Genomic DNA, 16,456 nt, shown 5'->3' on the forward strand with positions numbered 1-16,456 from the left:
GACTGAGACCACCACCCTCAACTGGACTGCAATCACTACTTTTGACCAGACTGCAACAGCTCTCCCACCAGCAGATTTTTCCCCTCTCCCTTTACTTTGGACTCAGGGGGGGGCCAAGGAACACCACTTTGTTCATGCTCCAGGGTGCTGGGTTATACATTTGGGTTTTGTGGGTTAAGACCAATTGTTTGTCTGTATAATCGTACTTATTGTATTATTTTATTAAATTGTTATTCTGACTTATAATCTCTCTTTTGAGTTGAGTTCATTTCCCCTGCTGGTTAACTTTTAAACCAGCACACATACATAGTCAACTAAGTCTCTCAGGCCATCTGTTTAATTCTGGCTGAGGGCAGAATGGAAACTCATAAGTAAAAAAGCCTTTACTTAAAGCAATAGGAGGATAGATTGAGAATTAAATTATTATAAACTGAAATATTTCTTAGAACAGAATAGCTTTAATCACCATTGTACTAGCTATGCACGATAATACAATAAATCTAAAATATTCTTTAAGAGTAATAATTAATGGTAACACGATTTAAATTAATCCTCCTTCATTGCATATTAAAGGAAATCAAATTATTTTGTATTTCTTGCAAACTAGGATCATATATATGCACATTTACTGTGATTTACCCAGCATATGAAAACTTGCTAATGTGCAGTAATTTGACCATGTGACTAAAATCCATAACCAACAAACCACAGGTTAAGTAACAAATTAGGATTAAACGCTCTCCAATCCTAGGTGCTCTTGCACTGAACGTGCTGTGGAAAAGGAAAGGATGAGACAAAATGTGATTCTCTCAGGGAATGCATAGGACAAGGTCCTGGAATCATCCTCCCAGGCATCAATCAGTAGAGCAAGACATTAAGGAGAAAAATTCAGTCATAGAAGCAAATGAAAATGAGAAGCAATAGAGAAGACTGGTATTATTTAGGTGATTACTTCATAACACTATCCTTCACCATAAGTTTTAAACTAAAGGAACCAAAGAAGGCAGTACTGAGGATACTCTAACAATTGAGAGCCTTTCAGATGACAAGTAATAAAGTAATCTAAATCACCTATGAGAAGTCAGAACCAATGGGCTCCTTCAAAGGTGAAAATGGTACCAACAGATCCACAGAATTTATAGAAAACACTGAAACATTCCTTCAGGGCACAAGCAAGGAACTGCCCAAGGCAGAAACTGGGATTTCATACACAAAGCAAATGTGTGCTGTTCACACAGAGGAGTATTCTTCCTCATACCAAAGAGTTATTTTTACAGTGAACAGCCCAGTGAATAGCAAGAATTCACCATTATGTGAACAAGTCAAGACCTGTGAAATGTTTGCTATGCAACATTTCACCAATCATTATTACCTGCAAAATCTCAATGATTTTCAGTTTGGTGTCCATTACTATCACATCTTCACTGTCTGCAGGGCTGGCTTGCTTGCTTGGGTGAATGCTTGGTTGTATATCAGGGGTGCTGATGGGAAACACAGACCCTCTGCTCAGCACCATCTGGGTCATCATCTCTCCTACCCCATGGATGGTCCTCATAACATTGTTTCCTATGCATTAAACAAAAATATATATATTTGCCATGAGTATATCACACACGTCCCCATGTCATCAAACCCCGTTCCAGTCTCAACAGGCATACTGAACTCCTCAATTCCTGATCAAACTCAGGAGAAGGAATTAATTCAAATTACCCAGTGGTTTAGGGACAAATTTCCTACACTGATTTTCCGAGGTGACATTTCTTACAGGTGTGATTCCTTCCAGGTCAGCAGGTGGAAAATATGCCAAAATATTTCCAGAGCTCTGTTAACATGTTCAATAAATCATACAAAGTAGAGCTAAAGAAATCTTAGTAGTTCACCTAATCCATTCCTTTTACCTGAAGGTATATTACCTACATCTAAGATAATTTCTTAAAGAAGTTTGTTTAACCCATTTTTAAGAATAATTAAGTAGTCCCAGGAGAATGCCAGGCTTGAAGGCTGTCCTGAAGGTCAAACTAGTATCTGTAATCACAGTGCCCTTCATAAGTCAGTCATACATGAGGGAAAAAGTTATTTTATACTCATGTGGCAGAAACTTTATCCAGTCTATTTGCAATGGTACCTATCACTGATGCTGGTTCAGCAAAATTTACCAAGAAATAACTCTGTTCCCACAGATTATACTGGTCTTTATAGTGAATTTTGCTGTGAAAAGCATCTCAGTGAATTGATGACTATCTCCTAACAAAGGTGGGGAGAAGAAAGAATGAGAATATTGCGCTACCTACCTACATGAATTATATTCCTTTCTTGCAAAGCACAGATAGGAATGAATGGACGGAAGTAAAGGAAGGACAGCATCTCTTCACAGAAAGAGTGCCAAGACCTAGATTATACCAAAGAAAAGACTGAAGGAAATGGATCTTTGCTGAGAGAAGCCTGAATAGTTCTTGTATGTCTTTTAGTGCACTTTAATCACCATGCCATGGACAAGCTTTACTCCCACTGAAGAGACCCTCTTCCCAGACAATTTGCTGTAAAAAGCCAAAGCTCTATTTTATTTTTGTTGGCAATATCCTCCTCTTATGCCCTTCTTTCTTCAATCCACAGAGCTCAAGTACTGCACACAGGGAAAGACGATGACTTCAGCCCTGACTTTTAAAGGACAAGGCACAAAGAATCTGCTTTTTCAAAGTGAATGAAGCAGATTAGTGTCAGGTTTGAGGTCCCATTCGGCATCTGGTCTGGTGTGCAATCACTCTGAATTGGTCTTTTGAAAATAACACTTCGAGTCCCTACAAAGGAGAGGAGGAAATGTATTTCTGAGTTTGCATGATGTCAGGAAAAAGAAGCTAGAATCAAAGTAAGAGCTGGGTCCTCACTTTAGGCAGGCACAGAAAGTTCTAATTGCTTACACCAACATAAAGTAAGTAAAATCATTCCAAATACCCTTCTCGTGGCAAAACGAAAACAGTGCATTTTCCTTTCAAGTCAAATAAAACAGCTTGGGAATAACAGAGTATGGATATATCTTCCTCTCCCACTCCCCAACCCCTTTCTCCCAGTGTGCTAAACATTTATTTGCGCTGACCACCACCTAGTACACCTGTGTAAAGCTACTGGCCCAAAAAGTCACGTAAACTGACTTTTTGCATCTACTTAATATTCAAACAATGAAATAAATGACATTATTCATTTCATCCTGTCCGTGATGCTGATGTCCATCACAAGACCTGTAGATTGAATAGCTGCTTCATGGCCTGTAATACCCCTGCTCTACATCTCAGCTGAGAAGTCATCACAACATGGTTTCAAAAGAAGACCTTTCCTTCTGTATAAATAGAAGGTATTTGGAACACTCAGGAATTCTTTATTAAATATCTTCACTCAATGGGGTAAATGATAATTAAACCACTTAAGTCTAAAACAAGTCCAGATGATATTCTTTCAAAAACTAGATAAAACTGCAGTTTGTCCCAAATGAGGCAGAAGAATTCCACTTTATCTTGTAAAGCTCCTGCTCACCCTTCAAGATTGAAGTCTATTTGGTGTAAAGTTAACAAAGAACTTTGTGTCTTTTGGATAAGGAGTCAGACAATATCTTGGGTGGACCTCAAATTCCTGGAGAAAGCAAGCTGGGATTTTGTCTAGAGCACACATCTGGCTTATTTTCTCAGCTGTCACTGGGGTGCTGCACACATGGCAGGGAAGGGGACTGAACTCTCTCCATGACCAAGGAATTAGCCACTCTCTCAGCGTTTCAAGATGACCCCCATAAATGAGGAGGCCACCTTTTCCACCTCTAAAAAGGACAGTGAGAGACCTGAAATAACAAAGACTGTGAGGCACTAAATGTAATATTGGACCCTAGAAAATCATCTAGGAAATAGAAAAAAATTACTGTTGTCCTTTCCCCTTACCCATGGAACACCAGTGGTCAAAGATGGTACAAACCAGTGCAAATCCCAACAGCCTCGTTGACAAGGATAAACACTCTGTCCACAACATTCCTTTACTGCTGACCTTCATGCAATTGATTCTCAACAAACAGAAGCAGGAAAGCAAGGGATGATTAAGGTGGTGCTTATTATCCCTGCCATTTCAAATTGTAGTTCATTAATGCATAGGAAAGGATTCCAGTGAGAGAAAAGTCTACTTAATCCAGTTCAGTATTTACAGCTGAAATGGGTCGTGGTTCAGTACTGCATGATTTCTGTCAATAACAGCAGTGAGACAAGGTGTCAGGAGTACCTCCATCTTCAAAAACTTTCTAACTAACTGCTTGGTTCTGACTATAATTTTCAACTAACTCAGAGCAGGCTTGGGGAGAACACTCCCAGAGCTGAAATGCTACAGCAACTGGAGCAATTCAGCATTTCTTTTCAGGAAAGGTATTTTAGCAACCGTGTTTTGTAGGGTGCTGATGAAATGTAACCATCTCTAAGGAGCAGACAGCAGCCAACCAGCACATTTGGGGCTGGCAGTGAGGCAGCTGATGTGTCTCAACACTGAGAGGAACTGCTCTACTCTGTGAAAGAAGCCATGGGCATCATTCATGGACATAAAGAGTGGGGAGTAGCTTCTCTTCCAAAAGACCCCCCCAGGTAATCAGTGTTCACGGTGCTCAGTGTTATCTGTCCAGCCTTGCAAGTCTAGACTGAGTTAAGCATGGATTTAAATCTGTCACTCACAAACATAGGGCCCACAGCAGTCTTGCTAGTGAGCTGCTTCTCCTTGCTATGCTTTTGTGTCCTCTTGGCTTTAATACAGTTATCTCAGCAGGGAAGGGTGTGTGTCTGAGGTAAGGCACACAGGAAGGTTACTGAGGCTTAAAGAGTGACTGACGATGTCCACTAAGCTTGCAACAATGCAAGACAAAATACACTGGCTCAATAAAAGAGATTTAAGTTCTTAGTACATATGCACACAATGACTAAAATAAGGGAGCCCTGATCTTAGTCAAAGCTCCAAAGTGCTTCCTGAATACCAATGACCAAAGAAAAATTAACTTACTGCCTCAGCTGGTTAACTGAGCTAAATCAGGAGAGAGAGCAAGCAGATGAGAACCCTGATTACTTTTGTGTGCACTTTGCCAGAGAAGCCTGAGCTGTGCCTTCATGTGGGACTGCCACCCTTAACCTGCTGACCTCAGCTTTTGCTGTTTGCTTTGAGGTCAAGGTATTAACGTTTATATAAGTCTGTGAAGCGTGGCAGGGAGACAATGGTCATTGCAATGTCACAATGTTGGTGTGTGCAACCAACCACCTCCCTCACTGGTAAACCACTGCAGAAGTGCTCAGAGTTGTGACTGACCAACAGAGGAAAACAACACAAGGCAATCTCTATGGATCTTTTTTCCAATTTTCCCTTCCCCTCTGCCAAGACAAGCCAGATGCCAAGAGCCTTCCCTAAGCAATGGACCCATTAGGAAGATCTCCTGTTGAATGTACAGTCTCACAAGGTTAGTCATAAAGAAATCACTATGCGCAAGTGGTAATTTCAAGGAGCTGCAGATTGGCAGACACTGAAAGAACAGGAAAGAGAAGAATGCTTGTCATGTTTTGAAAAGACAACTGTGCATCTCCTTTTCATTACTTTTTATTACGGTGATCACAACTTCCTAATGAGTATCAGTTTCTGTCACAAAACTGTAGCACATAATCTCATACAATTTGGTACGATTGACAACACAACGACCTCTCTGAGAAGAAAGGCTTTTCAGAGGAGTCAATTATGGGAAAAAAATAGCAACCACCCAAGTAATCGAAACAGTGGATAATCTGACACTTCATTTTCTACATAAACATATTTTCTTGATAAGTCATTTACTGGTTGCAAAAAAATTCTAAAAGTAGAATAGAAAAGTAAACAACAATCTGCTATGCAATGCAGCATGGATGGTAAGTGACAAAATACCATATTCAGTAGGAAAAACAACTGTCAAAGGCAGCTGGCGATCCATGCCTTTTCTTCAAATTGTTCCCAGCCAATTGCTGTGCAGAATCCTCAGTTTGGGATCCAGGACCCACAGAATTTGAGGTATTTCACACAAAGTGCAGAGAACTGTGCAGTAGGTTCTTACTCACATTGCTGTTCAGTCTTCCTCAACACAGAGGGGTCAAAGATGGATTCCCAGGACTCAGTTTTCAAAACTGCCCAGCTGTTTTTAGCTTGAACAGTTTTCCACAGTGCTCATCTCCCTCCTCAGAATTCTGAAAAGTGCCTATATTTTCAAAAGGATTTTAACACTCGGCAACTTCACTAGGGATGGGAAAAGCTGGATGTTCAATGCTTCTGGAAAGTAAGTACCTACATTGGAGTTGCCATAGAGAATCAGAGACTATAGGGTTTGAGTAGGAAGTGACCTTAAAGATCACCTTGATCCAATCCCCTGCCATGGGAAGGGACACCTTCCACTATCCCAGGTTGTTCCCAGCCCCATCCAACCTGGCCTTCAACACTTCCAGGGATGGGGCAGCCACAGCTTCTCTTGGCAACCTATGCCAGGGTCTCACCACCCTCACAGGGAAGAATTTCTGCCCACTTTGCTTTGGGTGCAGCCCAGCACACAGGGGGTTTCTGGGTGCCAGCGCACACGACCGGGTCATGCTGAGGTCCTGAAGGCCTCCTTCCCTATCTACCACCCAACAAAGTCCTAAAGCCTTCCCAGTCCTCCTCAGTCAGTCTCACTTTTCCCCATGAATTTCACTTTTACCCACTGTAGCCCTGGTGAGGCAAAACTGAATTTTGCCAGTGTGCTGGGGGAGATTTAGGCTGGTTTCCAAGCTTACTACCACATTAGGAGAGAGATTTTGCATGATGCTGAAAGTCCAAAATTTTACCATCATCAAAGTGAGTTTTCAGCAGAAAACTGGTTCAGGCTGTCTCAACCCATGTGCCAGTGTGTGTTCAACCAGGTTTTAAGGCAGTACTTAGAACAGCAAGACTCCAAGCAGCCTTGGCTTTGTGGCTTTCAGTCAGACGTAAACTATTGCTCCACCACAAGCTTCCTAAAGCTTCAGTGCCATCCTAAAGCACACAACACCACCAGTCCTTGGGGATCCTCCAGCAGGGAACAGCGTGTGCAGTAATGTCTGGTTACCAAGGGCAAAATTAAAAACCCTGTGGCAGCTTTAGCTCGAAATTTCTTTGCCTCTGCTGATTTGGCTGCATTGCTTCATGCAGTTTAATTTTTCTGCATGAAAAGTTACAGTCATTTTTAAGACATATAATAACCATACTTCAGCACCTAAAGGAACACATTTTATTTCAAACCCTTTAGAGCTGTATATTATTTGCCAGAAGCACTAAGCCTTACAGCTCTGTTTGTGAAAGAGGTATTAATTTTTACAGGTTTTCTACAGAATTTGTTCATAAAGATTTCAGAACCTACCATAAACAGGCCAAGAATCACACTTTATGTCTTCACTAAACCATTTTTCATTGTTTAATAACTAGCTGACCCTCAAGTAAGCCTCCCAGAAAACCTAATGCATGGCATTAAGGGCACATGGTGAGGTGTCACTTCTACATTTTATAGTCCTCAGAAATAATGAGGCAAAACAAAGGAAAAAAAACCTACAATATGCAATGCACATACATTTGCTACCCACCCCTTTAGTGCTTCTGGCCTCTCCAGCCTTCCCTTCTTGTATACAAATTCACTGCTGCCCAGCCATGGTAAAACTCCACCAAACTTCACCTCCTCCTGACATTCTGCAGGTTCTGTTGATTTTGCCTATCCTCAAAACCACAAAGCAGTGTCAAGCACAGCTTTTATGCTATGGACATTAGGTAAAGGAGAAATACCAACATCCATCACCGTGCCAGCCTTGAAGGTAAAAAGCATCATGGGAATCAAGCCTTCTAGCTGAGCTACATCTGTAAGAGAGATATTGATTCCTAGAAGAGCAATGGCCTCTGGAATCACATTAATGCACAGGGCTCATGATAAGGGAGAGGATAAGAGGGAAAGAGAAATGGTTCATGCTACAGAATTAAGCTCTCAGAATGACCTCCCCTTTGGTCTGACAGTGCTCTGAAGTTGCTTCACTGCAGACATCTGTGACTGACACAGGTAACTTTCCTAAGGGTTAAATCTTTTTTTCTTCTTGTAACATTTCTTTTCTCATAAATCACTGGTTTAAATTACTGCTCCAGTCTGCCAGACAGCCACTGCCTCATTAGGTCTGCTAATCAAGGTATGCTTCAAGAAGATATTTCCAATTGTTAACTAGACAAAAGAGCAGCTAACAGACATAGGTGAAAAGCTGAGAAACAGCACAGTCATTTCTAATAGTCATGGATGAAATCTGGTCCTTCTGGATCACCAAGGACCCAAAGGAACCAGAGAAAAGGCAGTTCTAGCAGTGGTCTCACTGGTGTTTCTAAGCACTATGCACCTCTACTTGCAGCCAAGAGGGCTGGAAGAAAATGCTACCCAACTTCTTGCCCAGTTGGAGTTGAGGGACTGAGGTCCTGGCATTTGTCTGGTCTAGTAAAAGGTGCCCCTGCCATGGCAGGGGGGTTGGAACAAGACGATCTTTCACATCTCTTCCGAGCCAGGCCATTCTATGACTCTATTCTATGAAAGCTTGCAGCACGACACACACTTTTCATGATGCATTCCATGCATTTCATTTCAACGAGCAACATATTTCATGGGAGAATCACAGACACAGGAGCAATTTGAGCTTATTACAGGCAGTTTTTAAAACCAGTGTGTTCAAGAAGACTCAGCAAAGGGAACTAGAAGACTCTCATTGATGTCAGTGGACTCTGGCTCAGGAAAATTGTAGCCACTTACATAGAACTCCTGAGGAACAGACTTAGTCTGTAGATAAGGTTTGCACCACTGAGGGCTTTTTCAATTGATGCCCAGCACTGTGTCCTGCATCCCAAGACATATGCAGCTTAAATTCAAGGATGTATTTCCATGCATGAAAAATGTGTAGCTCACCTACTACTCCTACCATGTTGCTTCATCTTTCAGACCTGACATATGCTGTAGTTGCATGGTTTGACCAAAATCAGCTATTTGAAAGATCAAATAGCACCTAGAGAAAGATGTGCATTTTAATTCACAGAGACTAAATCAGCAGTATTGGACAAGGCAGATTGGGTCCTTACTTTGGAATGATACAGCAGGGTGCACTTACTAGAAAAGCAACAACTTTACCTTTTAATTAAAACTGCAAGAGATTATAATGTTCTTTAAAGGTGCCAGAAAGACAGCACTACTAAATGAAGTCTTCCCTTTGTCCTTACCAAAAAAAAATGCCTCTTTAGGATACAAGAAGTATATTTTGTAAACTCCATATTTATTTCTTTTTAGAATCTAAAAAAGGGGGGAAAAGGAACAGAAAAAAGCTTCAAAGAACCATGAAAATCATTCAAAGTTAAGACACACTGACTGAAACAAAAAAGAAGTTGGTTGCAACATTTTCACGTCAATTCATTTTTAGGATGTAATCTAGGTAAGAAGCATTTCCAAAAATACACATCATTACTTTTTCCAGGATCTTTTCTCACAAATGTTTCCAGCCAACTTTCCCCAATCTGTCTCCATCAAATAAGGTCACACCTGAAAACTACATGCATGCTAATTTAATTCTGGATGAAGGAACTGACAGTGGCATTAAAATCAAGCTTTTTAAAGCAAGTAAGGCATAACATTTACATTAATATAAGGATCAACAGGACAAGAGGAATGGCTTCAAACTGACAGCGAGCAGGTGTAGATTGGATATTAGGAAGAAATTCTTCCCTATGAGGGTGGTGTGGCACTGGCATAGGTTGGCTGTGGCTGCTCCATCCCTGGAAATGTCCAGGGCCAGGTTGGATGGGGCTTGGAGTAACCCGGTCTAGTGGAAGGTGTCCCTGGCCATGGCAAGAGTTTGGAAGGAAATGGTCTTTAAGGTCCCTTCACACTGTTCCAAATCACACCGTGATTCCATGATCTGTTGAGAATTTTTTCAGAACCAAGACAGAGAAAAATTCACACAAAATATCAAGGACTACCTCAGCCACCAAGGTGGCTCAAAACTTAAGCAAAGCTTGGAAAATGACATCTTCAGGTAAAAGATTAATTAAGTCTTCATGCAATTAAGCCTAAAAATACATCCCATTTTGCAGATTTGCTTTAACAGTTCAACACTTGTCATATATACTTCTTTACTTAGCAAGTAGTTTTACTGACATAAGTGGGTCTATTTAAGAAATAAATATTAAACATGGAAGAAGGCTCCAGGTTGCTGGTTGAGCATCTGGTTGTTTCAATTTTGAGGTGCAAAACTCCAGGCAGGTTTCCCACAGCCAAGACTCACCACATTCTTTCATTCATCATTAATGTATTTCCCAAAATCCTGACTACAGTTTTTTGAGCTCAGCAGTTCCCTACAACTTTGCATTCCAGGAACCAGATGTTGGAAGTTTTTGTTGTTACTGATCTGGAACAAGTCAATGGCCATAATTGAAAGGCAGTACAACCTATCTGTTCCTGAATTTATTCAGCACTGATTTTCCCATGGAAATCACTACTTTTTAATAAAACTAAAAGGCAAGACCTGTCATGTGAAATAGATAAATCCTAACCAAAATTCTTCTGTAGAGATGCCACCTTTTATCTACTACAGTTGAAGAATAGTAATCACATGACTTTTTCATTTGGTCAAGCCTCCTTTCAAGTCGCTTTTCCTAGAATCTGAAAATAACTGCATTTCTGAATTGGCATAGTTATTGACAAAATATCGCTGTTAAATATACGTTTAATATTATTCTGTGCAAATTTACAATAAGATAGTGACAAAAATTAAAATATACAGAGCCTAAGCTGGTATTCAGTGGCACTTTCCCACATTAGAGTTATGGGATCACACCTCTAATGCTTGATAAAATTTAAGCATATTTCTTTATATCTATAACCAATTTCAGGCACCATGATTGGCTGTCAGTGTTTGTCAAAACTGGAGTTTAGAGCTACACTTCAAAGCTCTAAGCTCAAAGAATGAAATATGTGTCCCTACTGATATAAGCTAATGCCTAGACATTTGTGATCACTGACTGGATGCTTTAAAGAAAAAAAAAACAACAACAAAATGACCAACAAACAAACATAAAACCCCCCCAAAAACCCCATAACTTTTATAAACTCTCAAACTTATAATTTACTTCCATATATTTGCAGTATATACACAAAATCACAACAGATACAATCTTACCTGTTTGTTTGTTTGTTTGTTTAAAGAACATCAATATAATGAGTTTTGCAACTCAAGGAAGGTAATTTTCCTTAAAAAAAGAAGCTGTGTAAACCTGCACATCCCAAGAACATTAATGTGTTGGAGGGACACACAGTATTGGACCTGCTAAAGTCTGGAGAGATATGGAAGAATGGACACCGACCTTTTTTAAAGGCAAGAAGTCACCCTCACCCCTACCTGACTGGAAGGAGGGTTCCCACCATCCTGAAGGAGGGCAAGGAACAATCCATCTGTCTGTATTTTATGGAAGGTATGAATAAGAAAACACTTTCCAAAAAAAATTAACAGACCATTCTTATTTTAGAAAATGCCAACACGTTTTCCAAAACCTCAGAAAACCCAGACTTGGGTAATTTCTACTTTAATCCTTTTTAACAGCCTAACAGATCAGTATTTTAAGTTAAAAGAGACAATAAAAAACAAAGACAGGTAACTAATAAAACAAGTAACTTGTTCCAACAAAGACAGGTAACTAATAAAACCAGTAACTTGTTCCAACAACTCAGTTTTCTAACAGAGAGAAATATCTGTGTGAAAGGGGAATGAAACCCTTCAACAGAAATAGAAGAGAATTAAGGATGAAACATGATTTTATGGGTAATGAATGTGAGTAAAAACATTGAATGAGATGTATAATCAGGATTAAAGACTTGGGCAGAGTGAGAACTCAACAGAAGAACCACATCTGCATGTTCCATGTTGCCAGTTGTGTCAGTGGAGTCAAACTATGTCCAGAGCCATTTAAGAAGAGAGTCTGCAATGCAGTCTTTGAGGGACAAAAAAGCAAAACATAATTCCAAGTCCCTGAACATACAGTCTTTCCTCTAGTGCTGTGGAGGGACTGCAGCCAGCTCCAGCAGGACTTAGTGTGCACTGCATTGCAGGAAAGACTTCCAGAAGTTTGCAGGAAAGTCTACTGGCAGTGATGGAGGGAAGATCAAGAGAACCAAGCATAAAACATCTTGGTTCAGAGATGACAGTGACAGTCTAAACTTCCCCAAAGCGTGTGAACCTTAAAGAAAAAAAACATTATGAGGGATGGTACATTCCTGCAGGGTATCTGTGGGAGTGACTGAGTAGAAAGATGATTAGAAAAACTCAAAAGCTGGGAAAACGCCTCCCAGAGAAAATATAAAATAATTGTTTCAAACAAGACAGCTCATCCATTTTGGTGCTGTGAGCCAGCTGGTTGGCAACACCAGCTACATATTAACACAAAATTTGCCATCAGTCAGTCTCCTGGACCCTCAGCCCACGCGACTGCCACACCTCTCTTCCACAAACACGGGAAAACTAAACTGCTAAGTTTTGGCACCTTCCTGGCATGCTCATTCTTCAACCCAGTTGAAAGCCACGGAAGAAAAGGCAATGGGTCATACAGGATAGTCCTGGGGTTAAAGAAAGGATATTCTAAACTGATCAACACATGCAGAGGATCCTCCTCTGGGCTTCCATCTGGTGCTTCTTCAGTTGGGACACCAGTAACATCTTTTCTCCCTTTCAGTGAAGTGCTAAGATGACTGATAAACATTTGTGCCACTGCGCTCGGGCAGATGCTGTTTGAACTTGCTTGGGATGTTCACTGCAAGAATACCGAGGCTCGGAACAAAATCTGAAAATTCAGTTGCAAATAAGCAAAGCAGCAGCAACATCAAGGCAGTGACCACAAGTCATGAAGGTTCCTTTTTGCCCAACCTTATTAATGCACCCTGCAATACATTCCTGTAGGCGGGTTATGCGTGAATAAAGAACCTTGAAAGAGTAATGAGATATTCCATAAATTATTTCCAACCTAAAAAAGCTAATTGCACACTGGAATAACAGATTTTGCTGCTTTTCCCACCTCCATCCTGAAACTTGCTCAGCCTTTCGAAGTAGGACGATATAGGAACTTGAACAATATCCAGGATTGCCAGCAGCGTCCGGGTCAGTCTGAGGAGCTCACTAAAACTATAAAAGCCAAAGTATATGAGGTTTCGAGCCAGATGTACCACCTATGAGAAAAAGAAATTAAAAATGAAGGAAGTATTGACAACCTTTATGGTGTTCAGCTGTGCAATCCACATTTCACACAGCAGCTTCCACAGAGATTCAGGTCTTGAGTGCACTCAAATTAGCACAAGTCTCTCCACTGATTTAAGTGGGCCTTGGACTAAGGTGACATTAAATGTCTGTCAGTTACACAAAAACAATTGGCCGGTCAAATTACAGCAAACAGCAAATCCAAGGTGAGATTTAGGAAGGCTTGGAAGGATACAATGGCATCTGTGAAAATATCTAAGATCAAGAAGAAGGAAATTATTTGAAGAGGCAGCAGCTGGGGAAGATGGAAGTCAGAAGAAAGATAAGATGACTGTGGTAAGAACAGAGGTGATTTCGGGTGACCAAAAGCAGCAGTGACAAAGCTTGGGAGGTGGGTTGGAGAAGGAACTATAAAAGCTGGAAGCATTTCCCCTTTATTCAATGTTATTTGAATCCAGAAAATTTAGGCCTATCTAAAGTTTCTGTCAGGAATTTCATACAATACTTAAACCACAGCATTAGGTTATTTTCTTCAGTGTAATATCTTAGAGAGAGAATAGTACTTACTTATACTGAAGAATCCTTACATGTTATTTCACTAATGTAGAAAGAAAGAGAATATGGCCATTCATCCTCCCACATATCCCCTCTCCCTCCACCGAAATGCAACCACCTCAAGAGAAGGTGGGAAGGGTTGGAAAAATACAGCTGTTTGACAGCAGACAAGAATATAAATTTCTGCAGTAACAGTCATCACCAAGAACACTGAAATTAGGAACCGGTGCTTCTTCAGGCTATTTTGCACCAACATTTATTCTGCAACTGTCTTTATTTTTAAATATGTCAACTTAGCTGAAATGAGGAATACTGTAAGTAGGATGTAGATAGCTGAGAAGTACCTCAAATGTAAGTTTATTTTTCTCTTTGTCTCCAAAAGGAAAGGGCTGATTCACAACTTCTTTCAAGTACTCTTCTACAAATTCCATAGTTAGTGCAAACTTGGTCTTCATTTCATTCCTCGAAGAGTCAGTGAAGGAATCATACCTACAGTGCAAAGCACATAAAAAAGGAAAACTAAACATCTATAAAAACAGAGTGAAAAATAGAACCCATGGAAGTCTCCAAGAGTAACATTAATTAACAGTTCTGTGCTCTGCAACAGAAACATCTTTTGTCGACATTAGACATCTACAACCATTTTGTCCCGAGACCAACCCTACAAAGTGTACTTTAGTCTGAAGCGCTTTCAACTCACTCATGGATTGTGATCTTAGTAGGAATTTCAGTCCACAATCTGGCATATTTGACAGGCACCACAGATTCCTGAGGATCTCTGTCCACATGCATGTGTAGCATCAGCCGACAGAAGGAAGCCCGGAGGTCATAGGGGAGGCTTTCATCAGACATGCACCGTAGGATCAAGTCTACTGAGAGCTGGGCAGAAATCTGGTTAATGGCGAGATATTGGCGGTCCAGGCACATCCTTGCAAAGAGGTTCAGTTGGTACCTGAAGAAAAAAAACAACATAGTAACAAGGTATTCAAAGAAAGCAGTTGGAAATGAAACACTGCCCCTCAAAATCTCGTTTTACAAACCTAATATCAGCCTTGCTGGTATAAAGCCTCAAAAAATGACAAGAGTGACTTCACTAAACAAGGGAATGACTTGCCATTAAAAATGCTAATGTCAGGATCCAGATCCCATGAAGACTGGGCTCCCTCTGGAAGTCAAAGGAAATAGTTCAATGGAAGGCTGAATCACTTGGATTATGTGTTTTCAATGGGTATAAGACATTGTTCCATTATCACCTTTCCCCCCAGTCCTCAAGACCCTCAGGACACTCCTCCCTCAGACCATGTCTTGCTTCCAGGGCAGCACAACCTAAAATTAGAGCCCAGTAAAGACAAGGTGAGATGCAAAATGACAGAGATACAGAGAGCTGTGATGAGCAAAAGAAACTCTAAATTTGCTTGGAAGAGACAGCAGAAACTGTGATGCCTCCTGCAAGAAAAACTTGAAACTAACTTTTAATCTCAGTTTCTGTATGACCTGGTTTCCTTTTTTTGATATTGGCAAATGAACTGACTAAGAACAGCACTGGAGGCTTCAGAGAGTTTACATTTTGCCTGAATAAACAGTTTTACCTGTAGTAGGTAAGAACTTCTAAATCAGCTTTCGTGCCCTCCTTCGCCTCCTGAGCCAGATGTCTGATGGCTTTGCCATGAGGCTCCTTGTTACTGTCAATCCAGTAAAGCCACACTTCCTCTTCATCCACGTCATCTGAGATGACTGGGCATTCCAAGGGATTGTCCATTTGTGTTGAAACCAGCCTGCAAACACAAACCATTCACAATGGAGCCAACAGCAAACTGCTACAGATATAACAACAGAGCAGGCAACAAAAAGGTGCTGTGTTCCAATTACAGATGCTCACTTGGTCTGAATGAGAATGTCAGCATTCCCTGGGCTCAGCATAAACTTGCAGATGAGTTCCTGAGTTACTGGTATTGCTGTGGTGTTGGATACACACAGGTCCGACAGATAATCCAAGAATCTGCAGGCAAAAAAACACAGATGCAACAGAAAATGAGATTTAAAATACTACTCAGAAACACTGCAGTAGAAATCTCTAGCAGCCAGTACTGGAGTATGGATGCTCAAGGGAGCACAAATCACAATATTTATTGATGTACAACTTTTGCCAATTCATACTTTGCAACTAACAACAGAAAAAGATGAGTAATAGCTTTGAGAGCCACCCCAAGTGGTGTTGAACAATCAGTCAGGGAGAGAAAATAAAAATATCCCAAGTGTGACGTTTCTCAGCAAATCAAAGGTCAAAGGGTTGTGCCAGAACTTAAGAGTAGTCTGAGGCTGTCTCAAGTTTGGCTGACAGGGGAACTCCACTGAAGGTCACTATGCTTGTCAGGAACCAAAAGCAAGAGCACACACCCTCACCCATCACCCCAGCAGGTGACACACATATCCCTAACCCAAGTAGCAAGATGTTCCTTGTGCTGGAGACAGCCATGTGCCCTCTGGGGAGCTCCACCGCACTGGAGGAGACCACACCTCCACCTTCCAAAGCTGCCTTTTAAAATCCTTGAAGTGACACAGCCAACAATTAGTGAAGTATGAACCAACAAAGCGTAGGGGTTGGAAGCAACCTT

General features: G+C 40.8%; 1 protein-coding gene across 5 annotated transcripts in view; it reads right to left on the reverse strand.

The window, feature by feature from the left end:
- The window catches only part of ITPR2 (inositol 1,4,5-trisphosphate receptor type 2), a 242,940-nt gene that overhangs the window by 150,546 nt on the left and 75,938 nt on the right, over positions 1-16,456 (reverse strand). For all 5 annotated transcript variants that reach the window (XM_027660753.1, XM_027660754.1, XM_027660752.1 and 2 more), the window contains 6 exons: positions 15,721-15,840; positions 15,431-15,616; positions 14,542-14,793; positions 14,186-14,330; positions 13,108-13,258; positions 1,373-1,566 (listed from right to left, as the gene is read on the reverse strand). In XM_027660753.1, the coding sequence (XP_027516554.1) occupies positions 1,373-1,566; positions 13,108-13,258; positions 14,186-14,330; positions 14,542-14,793; positions 15,431-15,616; positions 15,721-15,840 (1,048 nt within the window). The remainder of the gene's footprint in view (positions 1-1,372; positions 1,567-13,107; positions 13,259-14,185; positions 14,331-14,541; positions 14,794-15,430; positions 15,617-15,720; positions 15,841-16,456) is intronic.

Source organism: Corapipo altera, unplaced genomic scaffold, assembly GCF_003945725.1.
Source record: "Corapipo altera isolate COAL_440 unplaced genomic scaffold, ASM394572v1 239, whole genome shotgun sequence".
In the NCBI taxonomy this organism is placed as follows: domain Eukaryota; kingdom Metazoa; phylum Chordata; class Aves; order Passeriformes; family Pipridae; genus Corapipo; species Corapipo altera.